The 22005-nt window shown below is 40.5% G+C and overlaps 2 protein-coding genes across 3 annotated transcripts in view; both read right to left on the bottom strand.

Moving 5' to 3' along the window:
* Positions 1–11765, bottom strand: part of LOC130240227 (amyloid beta precursor protein binding family B member 2) — a 43372-nt gene extending 31607 nt beyond the window's left edge. For both annotated transcript variants that reach the window (XM_056471661.1, XM_056471662.1), the window contains exons 1-5: positions 11688–11765; positions 6927–7958; positions 4904–5076; positions 2983–3114; positions 409–521 (exon numbers count right to left, since the gene is read on the bottom strand). In XM_056471661.1, the coding sequence (XP_056327636.1) occupies positions 409–521; positions 2983–3114; positions 4904–5076; positions 6927–7941 (1433 nt within the window). In that variant the 5' untranslated portion in view covers positions 7942–7958; positions 11688–11765. The remainder of the gene's footprint in view (positions 1–408; positions 522–2982; positions 3115–4903; positions 5077–6926; positions 7959–11687) is intronic.
* A 662-nt stretch (positions 11766–12427) lies between these two features.
* Positions 12428–22005, bottom strand: part of dele1 (DAP3 binding cell death enhancer 1) — a 15331-nt gene continuing 5753 nt past the window's right edge. Inside the window, exons 8-12 of the mRNA XM_056472294.1 lie at positions 20888–21030; positions 17776–17937; positions 17185–17277; positions 16919–17072; positions 12428–14824 (exon numbers count right to left, since the gene is read on the bottom strand). Coding sequence (XP_056328269.1) covers positions 14604–14824; positions 16919–17072; positions 17185–17277; positions 17776–17937; positions 20888–21030 — 773 coding nt within the window. The 3' untranslated portion in view covers positions 12428–14603. The remainder of the gene's footprint in view (positions 14825–16918; positions 17073–17184; positions 17278–17775; positions 17938–20887; positions 21031–22005) is intronic.

Here is a 22005-nt window from a genome sequence, read left to right as displayed (position 1 = left end):
CACTGGTTCAAGTCCCAGCTGGGCCAGTGTGTCATTTCTGTGAGGAGTTTGCATGTTCTCCCCATGTTGTCATGGGTTTCCTCCGGGTGCTCCGGTTTCCCCCACAGTCCAAACACATGTGCTATAGGGGAATTGATCAACTAAACTGAGTGTGAATGAGTGTGTATGGGTGTGTGTGCAGCTGGAAGGGTATCTGCTGTGTAAAACATATGCTGGAATAGTTGGCGGTTCATTCCGCTGTGGTCACCCCTTATAAATAAACTCCTCTCAGCAATATCTATGCAGGTTTATCAGAATGATCCATCATTGGATGGAAACGCTGCTTTATTCACTAATGTTTTATGCAATATTCCAGTTTTGGTTATAAACACAGCTATTGTGCATCACACTTGGACGTGTCTCATTTACCTGTGGTTAATGAAGCTGTATGGCCCACCAGGAGCTCCTGAACTGGTCCGGGCTGTCGGTCTGTCTCTGTCCTGCTTCTCCCGCTCCTGAGAGTCACTGCTCTCCATCAGGTCCTGTATATGAAGAGTTAGTGCAGGATTAATCGTGAGGTAATCTGTAGAGGTTATCTGTTGACTAGTGAGTAGTTGACATGTTGACTAGTGAGAATTCACCTGCTGGCTAATGAGTACAGTATATAAATTTAAACCTGTTGACTAGTAAGTAGTTGAGGTTTCCTGTTGACTAGTGAGTAGATGAGTTCACCTGTTAACTACTGACTAGATGAGTTCACCTGTTGACTACTGAGTAGATGAGTTCACCTGTTGACTAGTGAGTAGATGAGTTTACCTGTTAACTACTGACTAGATGAGTTCACCTGTTGACTACTGAGTAGATGAGTTCACCTGTTGACTAGTGAGTAGATGAGTTCACCTGTTGACTACTGAGTAGATGAGTTCACCTGTTGACTACTGACTAGATGAGTTCACCTGTTGACTACTGAGTAGATGAGTTCACCTGTTGACTAGTGAGTAGATGAGTTTACCTGTTGACTACTGAGTAGATGAGTTCACCTGTTGACTACTGACTAGATGAGTTCACCTGTTGACTACTGAGTAGATGGGTTCACCTGTTGACTACTGACTAGATGAGTTCACCTGTTGACTACTGAGTAGATGAGTTCACCTGTTGACTAGTGAGTAGATGAGTTCACCTGTTGACTACTGAGTAGATGAGTTCACCTGTTGACTACTGAGTAGATGGGTTCACCTGTTGACTACTGACTAGATGAGTTCACCTGTTGACTACTGAGTAGATGAGTTCACCTGTTGACTACTGACTAGATGAGTTCACCTGTTGACTACTGACTAGATGAGTTCACCTGTTGACTAGTGAGTAGATGAGTTCACCTGTTGACTAGTGAGTAGATGAGTTTACCTGTTAACTAGTGAGTAGATGAGTTTACCTGTTAACTAGTGAATAGATGAGTTCACCTGTTGACTAGTGAGTAGATGAGTTTACCTGTTGACTAGTGAGTAGATGAGTTTACCTGTTGACTAGTGAGTAGATGAGTTTACCTGTTGACTAGTGAGTAGATGAGTTCCCCAGTTGACTAGTGAGTAGATGAGTTTACCTGTTGACTAGTGAGTAGATGAGTTCACCTGTTGACTAGTGAGTAGATGAGTTTACCTGTTGACTAGTGAGTAGATGAGTTTACCTGTTGACTAGTGAGTAGATGAGTTCACCTGTTGACTAGTGAGTAGATGAGTTTACCTGTTGACTAGTGAGTAGATGAGTTTACCTGTTGACTAGTGAGTAGATGAGTTCACCTGTTGACTAGTGAGTAGATGAGTTTACCTGTTGACTAGTGAGTAGATGAGTTCACCTGTTGACTAGTGAGTAGATGAGTTTACCTGTTGACTAGTGAGTAGATGAGTTTACCTGTTGACTAGTGAGTAGATGAGTTCACCTGTTGACTAGTGAGTAGATGAGTTTACCTGTTGACTAGTGAGTAGATGAGTTTACCTGTTGACTAGTGAGTAGATGAGTTTACCTGTTGACTACTGACTAGATGAGTTCATCTGTTGACTAGTGACTAGATGAGTTCCCCAGTTGACAACTAAGTAGATGAAATCACCTGTTGACTAGTGAGTAGATGAGTTTACCTGTTGACTAGTGAGTAGATGAGTTCACCTGTTGACTAGTGAGTAGATGAGTTTACCTGTTGACTAGTGAGTAGATGAGTTTACCTGTTGACTAGTGAGTAGATGAGTTTACCTGTTGACTACTGACTAGATGAGTTCATCTGTTGACTAGTGACTAGATGAGTTCCCCAGTTGACAACTAAGTAGATGAAATCACCTGTTGACTTGTGAGTAGTTAAGTTCATCTGTTGACTAGTGAGTAGTTGAATTCAACCATTGACTAGTTTACCTGGTGATTAGTAAGTAGACGAATTCACCCATTTACTAGTGAGTGGATGAGTTTACCTGTTTACTAGGGAGTAGATAAGTTTACCTGTTGACTAGTGAGCAGAGGAAATCACCTGTTGACTAGTGAGTAGATGAGTTCACCTGTTGACTAGTGAGTAGATGAGTTTACCTGTTGACTAGTGAGTAGATGAGTTTACCTGTTGACTAGTGAGTAGATGAGTTCACCTGTTGACTACTGACTAGATGAGTTCACCTGTTGACTACTGACTAGATGAGTTCACCAGTTGACTACCGACTAGATGAGTTCACTTGTTGACTACTAAGTAGATGAAATCACCTGTTGACTAGTGAGTAGATGAGATAACCTGTTTACTAGTGAGTAGTTGAATTCAACCATTGACTAGTTTACCTGGTGATTTTAGTTTACTAGTTTACTAGTTTGACTAGTGAGTAGGTAAGTTTACCTGTTGACCAATGAGTGGTTGAGTTTACCTGTTGACAAGTGAGTAGTTTACCCGACTAATGGTTAGAATCATGAAACTGTAAGTGACCTGTCAGCCGTCAGTGTGTGTTTATGTTGTCTGTGTGTTATCAGGGTGTTTACCAGGTAGTTGTTGTTGAGGAAACTGGCCGCACGTCCCATGGCCTCGTAACACAGTGAGGAAGAGGAGGGTGAAGAGGCTGCTGATGAAGGTACGGGCTCCACTGAACTGTCCGACACAATACTGCTGGGACGCTATACAAACATTACACACACTTTTATTTCTACAGCACAACACTACACAACACTAATGGTTATAAAGCAGCTTGATTAAAACAGGAGAATGACACTGCTGAGTGTTTTAGCTCATGTCTGTAGTTGTGCAGTAGATGAGTTTTCCTGTTCACTAGTGAGTAGTTTACCTTTTGACTAGTAAGTGTTTTACCTGTTGACTAGTGAATAGATGTGTTTCTGTTAACTGGTAAGGAGTTTATCTGTTGACTAGTAAGTATATTACCTGTTGACTAGTAAGTAGATGAGTTCACCTGCTGACTAGTGAGTAGATGAGTTCACCTGCTGACTAGTAAGTAGATGTGTTTACCTGTTGACTAGTGAGTAGATGATTTTACTTGTTGACTAGTGAGTAGATGAGTTCATCTGTTGACTAGTGAGTAGATGAGTTCACCTGTTGACTAGTGAGTAGATGAGTTCGTCTGTTGACTAGTAAGTAGATGAGTTCACCTGTTGACTAGTGAGTAGATGAGTTCAACTGTTGACTAGTGAGTAGATAAGTTCACCTGTTGACTAGTGAGTAGATGAATTAATGTGTTGACTAGTGAGTAGATGAATTAATGTGTTGACTAGTGAGTAGATGAATTAATGTGTTGACTAGTGAGTAGATGAATTAATGTGTTGACTAGTGAGTAGATGAGTTCACCTGTTGACTAGTGAGTAGATGAGTTCACCTGTTGACTAGTGAGTAGATGAGTTCACCTGTTGACTAGTGAGTAGATGAGTTTAACTGTTGACTAGTGAGTAGATGAATTAATGTGTTGACTAGTGAGTAGATGAGTTCACCTGTTGACTAGTGAGTAGATGAATTAATGTGTTGACTAGTGAGTAGATGAGTTTACCTGTTGACTAGTGAGTAGATGAGTTCACCTGTTGACTAGTGAGTAGATGAATTAATGTGTTGACTAGTGAGTTGATGTATAAATGTGTTGACTAGTGAGTAGATGAGTTCACCTGTTGACTAGTGAGTAGATGAATTAATGTGTTGACTAGTGAGTAGATGAGTTCACCTGTTGACTAGTGAGTAGATGAGTTCACCTGTTGACTAGTGAGTAGATGAATTAATGTGTTGACTAGTGAGTAGATGAATTAATGTGTTGACTAGTGAGTAGATGAGTTCACCTGTTGACTAGTGAGTAGATGAGTTCACCCGTTGACTAGTAAGTAGATGAATTAATGTGTTGACTAGTTAGTAGATGAGTTCACCTGTTGACTAGTGATTAGATGAGTTCACCCGTTGACTAGTAAGTAGATGAATTAATGTGTTGACTAGTTAGTAGATGAGTTCACCTGTTGACTAGTTAGTAGATGAGTTCACCTGTTGACTAGTGAGTACATGTGTTTACCTGTGGACTAGTGCATAATTAAGTTTATCTGTTGACTAGAGAGTAGTTTATTGGGTGACTAGTGAGTAGTTGAGTTTACTTGTTGACTAGTGAGTAGATGAGTTTATCTATTGACTGGTGAGTAGATGAGTTCACCTGTTGACTAGTGAGTAGATGAATTCACCTGTTGACTAGTGAGTACATGTGTTTACCTGTGGACTAGTGCGCAATTAAGTTTATCTGTTGACTAGAGAGTAGTTTATTGGGTGACTAGTGAGTAGATGAGTTTATCTATTGACTGGTGAGTAGTTATCTGTTGTCTAGTGAGTAATCAGTTGACTCATTCAGTTGAAACTATATTCAGTATGTACACATGTCCTGTTTCAATAATAAATGCATCATCATCTGCAGATCAGTGCTTTGTTTACCTCAGTCTGTGCTTTAGTGCAGGGCACAGGAAGGCACACCCCCTTCACTCTTGGCTCCGCCTCCAGCACAGAATCACGGATGACAGGTGGATCTTGAGATGTGGAATCAGCTGGAACTCGCCAGAAACAGTCCTGTAAGACACTCTGCACCTGAGGAGGCTCTTCCCAAACACCTATAACAAACAAACACACACACTTCAGAGTCGGTAGTCATAGCAACTGCTGCTTCCTGCTACATAACTATAAAAAATTTATGACTTTGGATAAATACATTTACATCAGAATGTTTGGGTTTGGTACAATTTTGGCTCAGTTGGAGCCCTGAATTTGTGAAAGTAATGTATTATTAATTTAATTTAATTTAATTTAATTTAATTTTATTTTATTTTATTTTATTTTATTTTATTTTATTTTATTTTATTTTATTTATTTTTTTATTTTTTGGTTTGTGTTTTTTGCAGCTGTGTTGCCACCTGTGGGCCACACTAGTCACTGCGCTGTAGGAGAGTCAATATCATCTCAACTTAATCAGCAAAAAGCATGCCAGTGGGTAGAGACACAGTTTTCAAACGCACTTTTGGAGAACATTGAGAAAACATTTTGAAAATGTTTTGGAAGTAAGAATAATTATGGATCGAAATCTTGCGGGTGTATTACAGAAAGATCCTAACTTTAAAATCGTATCCTGTCTATCAGGTAACCATGGTCATTTCAGTCAGGATCACATTTAGGACAGAAGCTATTACAGAACAGCATTTCATAAGCATGGGCGGACTGGCCATAGGTAGCACTGGGACATTTCCCTGCGGTCTGATGGTCAATCTGGCCTTGCATTGTGAATGTGGCCTGACCTATCGCCCCCTCCCCCTCTTCAGGTACCGATCGCACTGCACCCACAACCCCCACCCTCAGTTCACTTTCCAATCGCACCCCCCCAAACCCCTTCATCTTCAATAACCGGTTGCACCCACACCCCTCCTTCACTTACCTATCCCCCACCACGCTTTGCAATAACCGATCGCAACCACCCCCAAGCTCTTCACTTACCGATCTCTCCACCCCACTGTGCTCTGCTATAACTGACTGATCCCTGCTCTTCAATTACCGATTGCAACCACCCCCCAAGCTCTTCACTTACCGATACCCCCCCCTACTGCGCTCAGCAATAACCGATCGCAACCGCCCCCACCCCCCAAGCTCTTCACTTAACAAACCCCCCCCCCCCCACTGCGCTCTGCACTTCAATAACCAATCGAGACCACCCCCCTCCCCCAAGCTCTGCACTTACCGATCTCTCCACCCCACTGTGCTCTGCTATAACCAAGTTAACCCTGCTCTTCAATAACCGATCGCAACCACCCCTAAAACTCTTCACTTACCGATCTCCCCTTCCCCACCCCCCCGACTGCACTCTGCAATAACCGATTGCCGCCAGCTCTTCAATAACCAATCGTAACGACCACCCCCTCCCCCCCAAGCTCTGCGCTAACCAATCTCTCGCTCCAACTGCGCTCTGCAATAACCGATCACAACCAACGCAACCTCCCAAGCTCTTTACTTACCGATCGCTCCCCCCCCCCCCCCCCAATATCTTTCCAGGGCAAAAATACTTTCCCAGTCCACCCCAGTTCATAACCGTGTTATCTTTACCTACAAATGGTCTTAATTTTAAGGCAACCTGACAGCTGTCCTAACTTCGAAATAAATTGTCCTAAATTCGAAAGCTGACGAATAAAATACACTTTATAGTTGTGCTGTCCAACAGTTGAGGACTGACTAGCAAGAAAGACTCTTGGAAGATGATAATAATGCCTTTTTGTTGTTTTGTTTTCACTGTTTTTCAACAGGTTTGTTTATTTGCGCCCCTGCAGCTGGCGGGCATCCTAGTTCGTCTATGCCTAGAAGCAATACTTGCTAAGACCTAGTATAACAAAACTTTCTGTAATATGATTCTGTAATTCCTAAAACCCTTCACATCTGGATGAAATTAAGTGATCTTAAGTGACACGTAAGAAAAGTCCACCTGTGTCTTGCGGTGTTTCCACAGAAGGGCTCTCCTGAGACAGTGTGGTCCAGCTGGAGTCTTCCTCCTCCTCTTCCTCCTGTTTCTCAGGCCGAGGTGTGTGTTCTGGAGACTCCCTTTTCTCAGGCCGAGGTGTGTGTTCTTGCGACTCCTGTTTCTCAGACCGAAGTGTGTGTTCTGGAGACTCCCGTTTCTCAGGTGTGTGTTCTGGCTCCAGCTTCAGTGTGTACGCCGGGCTCACCTGTGCTCCTGCTCGGCCTGTCAGGTCTCTGCCGCGGCTCACACACTCATTATTTGGCCGCAGTGTGTGTTCATACACGTCCAGCGTCTCTCCGGGACTCTCCTCCTCTTCGCTGGCCAGCAGCAGCAGGTGGTTCTGGGGAAGCGTCAGGTGTGCCTCCACGTGGTTCTCCTTCCCCCAGCTCTGCGCCTCCAGCTTGGGCAGCAGGGGCTTCTGCGAGTCCTTCTCCGGGCTGCTGGATGTCTGCTCCTCTCTGTGGTGCTCCAGAAAGCTCTGCTCCTCTCGGTGGTACTCCAGAAAACTCTTGGTCCTCCTCCTGATGCTGGAGTTCTTCTGGTTGTCTTTTCCCTCCAGCCAGTCCCAGCTGCTCACCTGGTTCTTGTTCTCATTCTTATTGAGATCCAGCTGCTCCTCCTTCAGCTGTAGATTTGTGCCGTTTTTAGCCAGTTTGGGGTTGGATGTGGAATATGATAGAGAGGAGCAGTAGAGCGATGAAGAGGAGGCGGATTTTGTAGGGGCGGGCTTTGGGAGAGAGGCGGGGTTTTGGCTCAAACCCATCGCATTTTGAATATTCGTCAGTGCATATTTTTGACGCCCCTTTGAGGCTTGCGTTTCCTTGACAACACCTTCCTTTATAGTGTCGCAGCTCAGCTGCTGATTGTGGGAGGAGCGTAAATTAAGGGATGTGGGTGGAGTCAACAGTGGCCTGCTGTGATTGGTCGATTCCACTGTGGACGCACTGCGCCTTAAAGGAGGCTTCTGTAGTGACATCATTGCAAAGGATTAATCAGCTGTGAGGAGAGAAAGAGAGTGTTGGTTAATTAGTGTCTTTAATTCTTGTCACTGATAATAGAATGAGGAGGACATTTAGATCTCCACCAAAGGAAAAGGAAGGAGCTCAAAAAGCACTTTCTTAAACTTAAGAACCGTACAATTGAGAACAGTAGGATAGGGTGGCACGGTGGCTCAGTGGTTGGCACTGACGCCTCACAGCAAGAAGGTCACTGGTTCGAGTCCTGGCTGGGTTAGTTGTCATTTCTGTGTGGAGTTTGCATGTTCTCCCCGTGTTGTCGTAGGTTTCCTCCAGGTGCTCCGGTTTCCCCCACAGCCCACACACATGCGCTATAGGGGAACTGATGAACTTAATTAGCCGTAGTGTATGAGTGTGTGTGTGAATGAGTGTGTTTCCCAGTACTGGGTTGCAGCTGGAAGGGCATCCGCTGTGCAAAACATATGCTGGAATAGTTGGCGGTTCATTCCACTGTGGCGACCCCTGATGAATAAAAGGACTAAGCCAAAGGAAAATGAATGAATGAATGAACTAATCCTAAACCTGACCCAAATTCTAACCCTACCCATATAGTAGTGCATGTAGTTAATACATATTACTCAGTAGTTACTGAATAGTTACACACTGTAACAAGGACTCTTTAAAATAAAGTGTCACCTACATTATTGTAATCATTGTTTATGACCTTTTATTTTGCTTTTGTGTTAAATATTTTCCACTAAATGCAAGTGTGTTTGCTTGTAATGAGAGAATGGATGTTTTATGGAGTTAAACGTAAACTTTTTAATTCCCAGTACTGGGTTGCAGCTGGAAGGGCATCCGCTGGGTAAAACATATGCTGGAATAATTGGCGGTTCATTCTGCTGTGGCGACCTCTGAAATAGAGAACTAAGCCGAAGGAAAAGGACTGAATGAATCACTATGATATCTGGAGGTTAAATGGAGATGATTAATTCAACAGATTATCTTCCCCTGTTTCTCTATAGTTTACTATATGCAGCTCCTCTATTTTCAGATTTCAGGTCTCAAACTGAGCTCAGATTTATCATTACACTAAAGATAACTCATAATTGATCGTCTGACAGCCACATTCATTTTAAAGTCGGTAAACTGGACTGTCTGTGTAGTTTATTGATCACCGTTTCTGACTTCTATCTCAGTTTTTATTCTGTTTAATTCTGTTTCCATTCAGTTGGCTTTACATGATCATATTTTATATTAAGTGGCCTTAACTACTAGGTACTTACATCAAATATATAATTGCAATGTATTTATTGTGGTCATATTATAATGCAGAACACTAATGGTGCTACTGAGGTGGGAAATGGGTCAGGTTAGGGACAGGTTTAGTGGTATGAGTAGATTTAAGTGTGGGTTATTGTGTCAAAAGCGTATCTATAAATATAACTGCAGAAATTAATTATAAATGTAAATAAAAGCAGATAATTTTTAAAATATAGGTACAACATATAAGCATGCATGTACATAATAAGTGCACTGCACCAACTCATTCGTTTAAATGTGAATGCATACTAATTAAAGCCACTTAATACAAAGCAAAAGCAAATTATTACTAATTCTGTTGCTCCTTTTATATTGTTATGAGCTTCCAGCTGGATTGAGCCATACATAACGTTGTCTAATCTCCTACAATCTATATTTACAGCTATATAGAGCTGTATCTGCTAACTGAGACAAATGTTGTAAAAAGCATTACGTTATGAAAGAAAATCTAAAATTCTGTTGTTTCAGTGTGTGTTTTCATGACTCTATCACCTCTATATGAACTGCAGCATCAGCACAGCGTCTCAAGTTTAACTCCAACAAACAAGTCCAGTCATACACACACATATACGCATAAACACACACACACACGCACACGGGCTGGAAAATGTGTTTGCTGCAGATTTGCACCAAAGATCAGTGTGATTCAGCACAACAAATATACCGTCTGTGTATGTGTGTGTGTGTTTCAGCCTCCACATGCGTGACAGCTTTCTGTGAATCAGACAAAAAACTGATGTACTGACTGATCCCAGCACTGATACTGTAAAGGAGCTCGCGACTGTCTTCAATAATAACGACTTCAATTTACCTAAATATAGAGTAGATGTCAAGCATCAACATTTCTAAAACAGCCAAAATGCACTCAAATAGTGAAATAAATGCAATTACGCATGCAATACAATGCAAAATAGTATATAACAGCACAAAATGCGATGCTCAGTAGTACACATTTCATATTTATCACTCAGTTTTTGACTATAATCCTGTATTCAATCTGATATATGACATACATAACAGCAAATATGCAAAAGTCAACTTCAGCAGTGTGTATTACATGTGTTTTAGTGTTGTGTAATAGGCTAAAATGTAATTATATGCAAATACATATTATAAATATAGTCAATAAAAACTGAAATAGAATTTAACAGCAAAAAAAATGCAAGATTAAATGTAAGATAGCATATTATTGTGAGATAAAACCACATGAATGGTATGATTTTAGATTATAATCCTGTATGCATTGAGTTTATAGAAAATAACCTCTACTACAGCAGTGTTTCCCAACCCTGTTCCTGAAGGCACACCAACAGTACACATTTTCAAGCTCTCCTTAATCCAACACACCTGAATCAACTCATCATAACATCAGAAGAGACTCCAAAACCTGAAGTGAATGGGTGAGATAAGGGAGACATCCAAAATATGTACTGTTGGTGTGCCTCCAGGAACAGGGTTGGGAAACACTGCTCTACAATATAATATTGTGGCGAAATTGGTTTTAAAATGAAGCAACACTTTAAAATGTTATAAATATAACCCACACGGCAAGTTAGATACAGTTACTACTATGATAGTACCGTATGATTGAAATATAGCATGCAAATACACAAGACATTTAATGTGCATGTTTTTTAACATGCAAGACTTCACTCCATAACACAATATTGTATATACTATTGCATAATAATAATAATGCTACACTTCCACACTGAGGAAGGCATTGAGCTGAAATATTTGTGGTTTTGCTTTCTAATATATATATTGCACAATAAAGCAGTATATTTTCTGACATCATGCTAAAGTTAATACTATAAAATCTGAAATACTGTCAGATAACAGAAAAAAAAACAACTCTTTAACTTTCCTCGGGTATAAAAAGATACTACATTATAAAGTATGTTAACTATAATCTCCATTATAAAGCATGAAATATGACATAACGGCAAAAATAAACAAGACTCTCCATCTCTAACTACTAGAACAGCAAATGTGTGCATAATACAGTGAAATACATGGATATGTTTCTAAAACTCATGCCATAAAACAGTAAAAAGGCTCCATCTCAGCTATTTAACATGCACGCGTGTATTTCTTTAAGAGTGACTGAAATCCAGCCATGACATCAGTGCAGAAGTTAATGTCATGACAGATCAGATCGGCCCCAAAATCCCTCGCTTTGAGATGAATGGCGCACATCTGAACGCATATATATACAAATGCTCCATGCATTGATCATCTAATCTCACATCATCATCATCATCATACATGCACGCATTATGACACCTGATCGGGAACTGTCAAGTCACGCTCTCCAAACGCGCATCCACAGCCTCGCAAACTCTGATCTCATTATAATAAAGTTGCATCGCCGAACATGCATCAAATCATCAAAGATGTGTGTTTATTAGAGCATGACGTCATCTGTTTGGAGACTGTCACTCACCAGCACGGCTGTTCTGTCCTCCAGATGCTGATGCGGAGGAGACGCCCGCTTTTAAAGCCCAGGCGCCCGCAATCTGAGCTCTCCGCACCGCCCGCTACAAGTACAGGCTGTGCTCCGGTCTGCGCATGCGCTCCGTGCCGCTGCCTCGCCGCGTTCTGTTGTGCACGCCTTCGCCGACCAATCGGAGCGCCGAGCGCAAGATGCTGTATGAATATTCATTAGGTCGCATTGACTTTGCTATCAGAGCGTCTTAGAAACGCCACTTAATATTCATGAAGTCAGTGATATGATTGGAGGAACTGGACACCAGCCCCTCTGAAAGTACACATGAAATCAAAACTAACCATATTGATTTTGTTAGCTCACATTGCTAGTTTTGTGGTGAACAATTATTTGTGCATTCCATTAAGAAATATATACAATTATACTGGACAAAAATACAATATTAAATTCCGCATTAAATAAATACCAATGGATCTGACAATATTTAAATATGTCAATATGGTATCACAGTAATTACCACAGTAAATTCTGCATAAATACACGCGAATAACCCTAAAAAAATTAACTTACATTCGAAACAAAACTATATAGAAAATGTATGAATTTTATTAATATTGACTCACTCTTACATGTATTATACTGTACCAAGGACACCTGAAAATAAAGTGTAACCGTAAATATAAATGCAAAATCATATTGCTCTAAAAAGGCACATTTGTTAAAGCAAACCATTAAAAAACGGATGAAAATATAAGTCTTTATTATAGTTTTCACAGTGCTGAAATGACAGAAAGCTCATAGTGTTGATTAACAAATAAAGACAAACAAGTCAGTTCCTGAAGTAAAAACCCCATTCATTTTCTCCATAGGGAGGCGGATTTTCTGTTCAACAATAATTCTGTATTAATTCAACTGAACAGATGCTGTGAAAAAAACTACATCATCCAAGATGCTGTGCAGAAAACTACATATCCCAAGATCCTGTGCAGAAAACTACATTACCAAAGATGTGGTGCAGATAGCTACATTACCCAAGATGCTGTGCAGAAAACTACATTTCCCAAGATGCTGTGCAGAAAACTACATTTCCCAAGATCCTGTGCAGAAAACTACGTTACCAAAGATGTGGTGAAGAAAACTACATTACCCAAGATGCTGTGCAGAAAACTACATTACCCAAGATGCCGTGCAGAAAACTACATCATCCAAGATGCTGTACAGAAAACTACATTACCAAAGATGTGGTGAGGAAAACTACATTTCCCAAGATGCTGTGCAGAAAACTACATTACCCAAGATTCTGTGCAAAAAACTACATCATCCAAGATGCTGTGCAGAAAACTACATCATCCAAAATCCTGTGCAGAAAACTACATTACCAAAGATACTGTGCAGAAAACTACATTACCCAAGATGCCGTGCAGAAAACTACCATACCCAAGATGCAGAGCAGAAAACTACATTACCCAAGATGCTGTGCAGAAAACTACATTACCCAAGATGCAGTGAAGAAAACTACGTTACCCATGATGCAGAGCAGAAAACTACATTACCCATGATGCAGTGCAAGAAGACTACATTACCCAAGATTCTGTGCAGAAAACCACATTACCCAAGATGCAGTGTAGAAAACCACATTACCCACAGTGCTCTGCAGAAAACCACATTACCCACAATCCTGTGCAGAAAACCACAATACCCAAGATGCTGTGCAGAAAACCACATTACTCATAATCCTGTGCAGAAAACTACAATACCCAAGATGCTGTGCAGAAAACCACATTACCCACAATCCTGTGCAGAAAACCACATTACTCATAATCCTGTGCAGAAAACTACAATACCCAAGATGCTGTGCAGAAAACAACATTACCCACGGTCCTGTGCAGATGCAGTGCAGAAAACTACATTACCCAAGATGCTGTGCAAACAATTCCACCAATCAGAGTTGCAGTGAGCAAAGCAGCCAATTGAGATTGAGAAACTTGCAAAATAAATGCACTCACACATCAAACAACATTAACAGTTTTAGATTTTTATGTTGCTTTTAAATGGACTGTGTCATGTGCAATGCATCATGGGATTGTAGTTATATCCCTCATTAAATACATTAAGTTCTCCGTCTCGTATCTTTGTCTGATTTTCATACACTTCTGTGCTTCAAACTAAAGTTTATAATGCTGTTAATGATTGTTTTATAAGACAGTTCCTGACTAGAACCAGGATTTGTTTAATCCCTATGGGAAAATGAATGAGAAATATAATACTTCTAGAACCACTGCAGCAGGAAAAAGCAGACGACACTGATGCAATTAAATGCTGTTTTCTTATTCACTAATTAAACATATACAGCTTTATTTAAGGCACTTATGTTCATTAAACTTTGGCACATGCATATTTAAACACTTTTGCCATTAATTCTGTATGTAAATGAATATGTGAGCTTCCCGTTTTAATACAAACATGCAAACAAGGTTTAAACTCACCCAAAACATACAAAATAACACAACCTGACTGTCAGAAACATATAAAGATACTCTTACTGTTGCCCATCACTTTCTCTACACTCAATAAAAACACTCATTCACAATCTCATGGTTTTCTTTCCACAACCAAACACACATGAATACAAATCCAGACACTTTTAAATGACTCCCGCTTCCAGAAAACACATTTAAATTGACTAAAAGTAAAGAATAGCTTCACATCCAATGGATAAACAATAACATAATGATCAGCCAATCACTGAGCTCCTATCCCTCACGCTCTTCTGTGACTGGCGGTGAACATTCATGTGTCAGGTGACTCAATAATAGTTATTTATTTGTGCGACCGCTTCTGTTTTTAGATGAAATATCACATTTTAAAGATGTAAGTAGATATTGAGAGATGAATCTGTGGTTGTTAAGTGCATCACCGCACCCCAAGTGTCCAAACCGTGCGTCCGCTGTCAGTGTTTAGCATCTGAAGTGTGATTGGTGGATGCAGACTCAGACTTCCAGTGCTCCACGAATGAGGAAGCGGCTGAGATTGTGGGCGGGGTTTCTCATCTCGGCTCTCCAGTGGAAACATGGAGTTCAGATTCAGCTGACCAATCAGAGAGAAGCATGGGGCGGAGCGAATGGAGCGCAACACTAGAGAGAGAGATAGATGTATATATTAGTGTTACATATTTATTTACAGTACTAGTAAACAATGAATGTTTTTGATTCTTAAAAGAAGACTAAATATAGGCAAAATATATATTTATATTAGGGCTGCACAATATATTATAAAATAATCATTATCGTGATAATAGTACATGCAATATACCTATTGCAGACATGTGAGAAATTACATCACAGGTGTCAAATCCAGTTCCTGGAGGGCCGCAGCTCTGCACAGTTTAGCTTTAACCCTAATTAAACACACCTGATCAAACTAATCGAGTCCTTCAGGCTTGTTTTAAACCTACAGGTAAGTGTGTTGAAGCAGAGTTGGAACTAAACTGTGCAGAGGCCCTTCAGGAACTGGATTTGACACCTGTGAATTACATTTATTTTATGGTTGTTTATCTAAATCTTACCAATCAGATGAGGCTGCAATAACTTACATTACAGATAGGATTAAGTACAAGTAGGGTTTCTGTTTTAAGACATAAAAAATTCTGTTTTAGATTATCGTCTGCTATATTTTTAGAATATTTTTGAGATATGAATATTGCAATTAAACATAAAAACGTTTAGTTTTTAGTATTGACAGTTATTTGTTCTATTGTCTCAATAAACAATAATTAAACAAACAAATTCTAGCAGAAAAAATACTAATTAAAAGAAAAAATATGTTAAAAGAAAAATCCAAAAAAACAAATACAAACACACACACACATATAGACAGACAGACAGACAGACAGACAGACAGAAAGACAGAAAGACTGACAGAGAGACAGACAGAGAGACAGACAGACAGAGAGAGAGACAGAGAGACAGAGAGACAGAGAGACAGACAGACAGAACGATAGATAAAAGATACATGGATGGATAGACAGACAGGGCTCTATTCTAACAATCTAGGTGCTAAGTCTGAAGCGCAGGGCACAAACACAATAACCTCTAAAGGCTCAAGCTGTTTTTTTACTGCATTTTTATTTCTCTTTGCTATTTGGGCTTATTGGAACCTAATTAGAATAAAATCTAAGCATCATCTTTTGATATAATGAACTTTTAGAGAAAAATGATGTCCATATATGTGGACTCGTGGTCCGACTTTACATTAAACACTTTTTCCAGAATTTTTTTAATGCACATAAAACATAGACATTTTTTTAACATGTTTTGACTATCAGAGAGTAAAAACACATTTTTTTTCCATTTTGGACAGTTAAAACAGTGTTTGGGACCGTTCATATGCTGCAGAACATAGGATGACACTGCATGTCTGAAACAAAATATAAAGCATTCAAAGTATTTTAAATAGCCACTTAAGAGCTCAAATGTGCTGTCCACGTATGTGGCCACAAAGCCCTAGGAGGTTAAGGCTGTGTCCGAATCCACTTTTGTTATTTTAAGGATACGCTCTGCGCCGCAGCGCATGGTCTAACAGGGTTGAGCTTATTCTCTTAATGAGTTATAGGTGTGTTTTGAGAATAAACCAGAGTCTCGTCTCCCATTCCCTTTAAGAGCCAGTTGTGTCGCTCCATGGCGCATTTGCTGTTTACATGGTGGACTTTGTAAGTGTAAAAACTGAACGCTTCACTAGCGAGAAAACAGTTAAACAGAGCATCTGCAGCGCGAGGATGAGAGATGAGCCTCCTTTATTCAGCCTCTTTACTTTCTCTGTTTCGTGGATAAGGGAACAGTGTTGTGGGCTACGCACAGATATCCATTAGCATATACATAATTAATTTAGTTTGTTAAGCGCAAAGATTTGATCAAAACTAGATCTGAAAATAGCATGGGTGTCTGATAGGGCCCACAGACAATAATATAGAGAGACAGACATATAGACAGACAGACATATATAGACAGACATATAGTCATACATATATAGACAGACATATATAGACAGACAGATATATATATATAGATAGACAGGTATGCAGACAGACAGCCATATAGCTATATAGACAGTTATATAAATAGAGGCAGTTTTTTAGACAGAAAGACACATAGATAGACAGACAGGTATATAGACAGACAGCTATATAAACAGACAGACAGACAGGTATGGATAAAGGGTAGCGTTCTGACCGTCAGTGTTGTGTGTGTGTGTGAGAGCGTCTCTGGCCCGCTGGTTTCCTGCATCTACTGCCTGCTGGTAGAGTCTGACCGCCGTTTGGACAGAAGGAGAAACACCGAAACCAGACTCATAACACTGAGCCAAACACAGCAGAGCATCAGCATCCTGCACACGGCACACACACACACACACACAAACACACACACACACACATGTGCACATTAGAGAAGCTGATCAGAAACATCTGCAGTATGAGCACAGAGCAGAGGTGTTTTACCCCACTGTCAGCCGCCAGCCGGAAATAATGCACACACTCCTGTTCATCGCAGTCCACACGCTGAGACAGCAGCACCGCCAGAAACACCTGAGCCTGGAACCAGAGATGGATTCAAGCAAAACTACAAGAGTCTGTGTTCATTAAACAGTAAGAATGATTAATAAATCCAGAAAAAACAGTCCCTTAAAAGTCATGTCTCGGGCTCAGACGCGCCTTGCACTCACACTACAAGCATACCACGCCACAGCCCAAGTGAACCACGCTCCAAACGGGCCAGGGCCAGTTAACTGAACTGCGCCTGAGCCTGATTCAGAGCACTCACACTTGTCAAACGATCCAGGACACGGGCCTGGGCACTGTTCGGATAGCATAGTGTGAGTGCGCCTTTAATTCCATTTCTCTTTAGCTCGATGTGACATAGTGAACCCAGAGTGGGCCCACTAGGAGGCGTGGGAGGCCTGATCACCACAATAAACGCTGACTACTGTATATTCTACAATAGATTTTCTTTGATTACCAAACAAGTGGTTTTAATTAAATTTCATTTAAATCAGTATACATGTTCTTCTGCAGTGTTGCTGACAGCAATACCTCAGTGAGTCCGGCGTCTGCAGCAGCGTACAGCAGCTTCAGTGCGGTCTCAGTGTCCGTCTCTGACCTCTGCTGCCCTCTGCTGTTCAGTAGGAGTTTAGCACTGCGGTACTGCGCCTGACGGTGGCCAGCGGCTGCAGCACGCCTGTAGTAATGAAGAGCCTGAGAGAGAGCAGTCAAAGTATAAGTACACATGCAGTATAACCAGTGGTGGAAAGAGTACTGAATAATCATACTCCAGCAAAAGTACTATTACTTGCCTAAAATGAAGTGCACTAGAGTGAAAGTATCTGCTGTAAATACTACACCTTTCAAAAGTACTCAAGAGTAGTGAGTATTACGCTGTTTACATCTAATTTGTGCATGTGTGTGTGCAAACGTAACATTCTGTAGTGCATTTAGTTATTGTCCGGCAGCTACACAGCATCATAAGACGTTAATATTAGGTTAGATTTAGGTTGTGACGTCAGGTGACCAAAATTCAATGTCTAGCCAGCGTCTAAGGACAACATTATTTTGATGTCAAATGACGTTGATTTTAGGTTGATTTTAGGTTGTGTTGGAAAGTGATCAAAATCTAACGTTGAGCCAACGTTAGATCTTAAATCAACGTCGTATTGACGTCAAATACTGACATTTATTCGTCAGGTATGGCAACCAAAATCCAACATCTGATAGACGTCATAGTGGTAACGTCCACACAACGTCAAGCTGCAACATCATTAAATGTTGATATTTGGTTGATTTTAGGTTGGATGTTGGACATTGACGTCAACCTGATTTTCATTTCCAAACAAAATGCAACGTCCCCACAGCGTTGGGGTACATCATCAATCTGACGTCATGTTGACATCTTGAGCCTGCTGGGTGTTTAAGACCATTTCAGTCATCATACAGTAAACATCCGTCATCTTCTCATCAGTGACCCACATCTAAACAGTCTCTGGGTCAATGAGCAAAGCAGTCCAGAGGCCAAAAACAGTGGCAGAGTTACAAATTTGAAGTGTTGTCGTCAGTGTTAGGTGACAATGAAGAACCTAAAGTTGGGTGTTAATATATTTAAGCATTGCAGAGAGACAGCCTCCAATGCAGTTTGACATTATACCAGCACATTTGTCGATGCTGTAAACAAAAAACGTTTTGCCTATTGACATGAATTCCACAACACAAAGTCATCATGGTCTGACGATGATCCCAGTTAAATTTGGTGATATTTCAGTATACGGTCTAGCAGGAGTTTGCAAAAGAGTGTTAGCGTGTAAAGACTTTGGACATCTTCTTGGACACTTCTAACGCTTCCAAACAGTTTGCTGCAATTATAAATCGCACATGTCTTGAGGGAGTTCATTATGATGAGATTTACCTTCTATGTGTGATCTGATTGGACAGGAATCACAGGACTGAGTCTTCTATACCACATAGACAGGAGATAATAAAGTAGTGACTGCAGGTCGAATGTAAATAGTGGAGTAAAAGTACCGATACTGCACTAAAAGTGTACTCAAGGGAAAGTGAAGTATTTATAAAACTACTAAGGCAATTACAATTCCTGAAAAAAACTACTCAATTACAGTCATTTGAGGATTTGTAATTTGTTTCTTTACACCACTGGGTATAACACTAGAAACCTACTAGTAATGAGAGGCCATTTGGGCCAAAACGCACTGAAACACACTCACAAATACAAATATTTTGCTCACATGAATATTGTTTTTGTATATATATATACACACACACACACAAAACAGTTCTGTCTGGTTCTTGAATCTGATTGGCTGATAGCTGTGAGATATTTTGCCAGTAACAGCACAGAAAGGCCTCTTCACCTTTGTGTATTACTCCGCCTACATAGAGCAACAGCAGATCAATAAACTCACTACAGTTTGACAAATATTGCAGCTGTTGGACAACACTTTTGAGGATTTTAGGTGAGAATGTAGTTGTTTAGATTGCAATTATGCAGTTTATTTATAAGGATAGTGCCTATTTTAAAATATTGATCATTTCTGTGAGACAGCACGTCAGCGTCCATTAGCCAACGACGGTTGACATTGTCTATTCTCAAGATGGCGCCAGGACCAAATAATAAGCCCTTACTTTGAAGATTAAAACTGAGTGTTTTCTAACTACATCTGATCAAATCATTATTAAACAGGTAAGTGATATTCCAAGTCGATCTCTCTCTTTTGTATAGATTACAACTATGCAGTTTATTTATAAGGACAGGGTCTATTTTAATACAGCTACTTTCATATCCCGGATCTCAGCAGTGTTATTCAGAAACCTCACCCCCGAACACCCCCTCCTTATCACAAACACAACAGCAGTCTGGTAGTGATCGCGCTGCTTTTTTCGGGCTTAGTTATTGTGATATCCCGATTGCATCAGAGAAATACTGTAGACTGTAACACTGTAAGAAGATATCTCTGTAGACTGATGGCATTTCATGTCAAGTTCAGCCTTATAATCTTAAAATGTGAGCAAAATCAGCTGTTCTGTCATCACTTTAGACCAGGGGTGGGCAAACTCAGTCCTGGAGGGCCGGTGTCCTGCATAGTTTAGCTTAAACTCTAATTAAACACACCTGAACATGCTAATCAGTGTCTCCAAGATCCCTAATTATCCATAAGCAGGTGTGTTTGATCAGAGTTGGAGCTAAACTGTGAAGAACACCGGCCCTCCAGGACTGAGTTTGCCCACCCCTGCTTTAGACATTACGCTAGAGAATCATTCAAACACTAGCTCTACAGCGACGATGGTGAATTAGTAACGGCTTCTGCTGTTGTTTATGTGTGGTGTGTGTGTATTATGTGTGTATATGTGTGGTGTGTTATATATGTGTGTGTATGGTGTGTGTTTTCAGAAATAATACGTCAAAATTAAGCAAAACAAGCAAAATAATCTGACAATAGGGGAAGATAAATAACATAACTATTCATTTAACCCTTTGTCAGATTATTTTGCCTGTTTTAAGTCAACTTCACTTCATTTTGCCTCATTATTTCTGAAATCAACACTATATTTTGTGCTCGTCTAGTAAAAGCTGACTGATTTAAGAGTGTTTAGATGTTTGGACTAGAAACAAAAGGGATTTTTTGCAGTGTGTCCACACCTTGCGCAGGTCTTTGTGCACTCCTCGTCCTCTCTCGTAACACACTCCCACATTGAACTGAGCTTTACTGTAGTGATGCTGCGCTGCTGTCAGGAAGCAGGAGAAAGCCGTTTCCAGGCGTCCGGATTTAGCGCTTTCCAGACCTGAACATGAGGACAGAAGCACAGTCAGACATCACACACACTGTCTCTGTCTGTTTGTGTGTACATATCTGTGTTTGTGTCTGTGTGTCCACATTTCTGTATCTGTGTGCATATCTCTGTTTGTTTGTGTGAGTGTGCTTGTATGTATGTGCATGTGTATGTGTGCGCGTGTCTATCTTTGTGCAAGTGTTTGAATGTGTGCATGTGTATCAGTGTGTGCGCGATTGTGTGTTTATCTGTGTATGCATGCTTGCGTATCTCTGTGTGTGTGTGTGTGTGTATATATATATGTGTGCATGTGTGTGAATGTATACATGAGTATCTGTGTGTATGCATGCGTGCATGTGTATCCTTGTGTGTGCACGGCTGTGTGGGTTTAGATTAGGGTTGTGTGTATGTATATATTTATATGAGTGTGCGAGAGTGTCTGAGTGCATGTCTGTGTTTATGTGCATGTGTGTATCTGTGTGTGTGTATGTGTGTATATATCTTTGTGTTTTCATGTGTGTGCATCTGTTTTTATGTGTGTGTTTGTGTGTATCGGTGTGTGTGTTTGAGCTTATATGTATGTGCATGTGTGTGTGTGTGTATCTGTGTGTGTATATGTGCGCGTGTCTATCTTTGTGCAAGTGTGTGAATGTGTGCAAGTGTATCGGTGTGTGCGCATGTGTGTGAGTGATTGTGTGTGAATCTATGTGTGTGTGCATGTGTGTTTATCTGTGTATGCATGTTTGCGTGTGTATCTGTGCGTGTGCATGTGTATCTGTGTGTGTATATATATATATATATATATATATATATATATATATATATATATATGTGTGTGCATGTGTGTGAATGTATGCATGAGTATCTGTGTGTATGCATATGTGCATGTGTATCTTTGTGTGTGCACGGCTGTGTGGGTTTAGGTTAGGGTTGTCTGTGTGTGTGTGTGTGTATAAATATATATACAAAAAAAATATGCATGTCTGA

Source organism: Danio aesculapii, chromosome 14 (assembly GCF_903798145.1).
Source record: "Danio aesculapii chromosome 14, fDanAes4.1, whole genome shotgun sequence".
In the NCBI taxonomy this organism is placed as follows: Eukaryota; Metazoa; Chordata; class Actinopteri; order Cypriniformes; family Danionidae; genus Danio; species Danio aesculapii.
The sequence above is the reverse complement of the archived record's forward strand: the minus strand, read 5'-3'. Positions and strand labels throughout refer to the sequence as shown.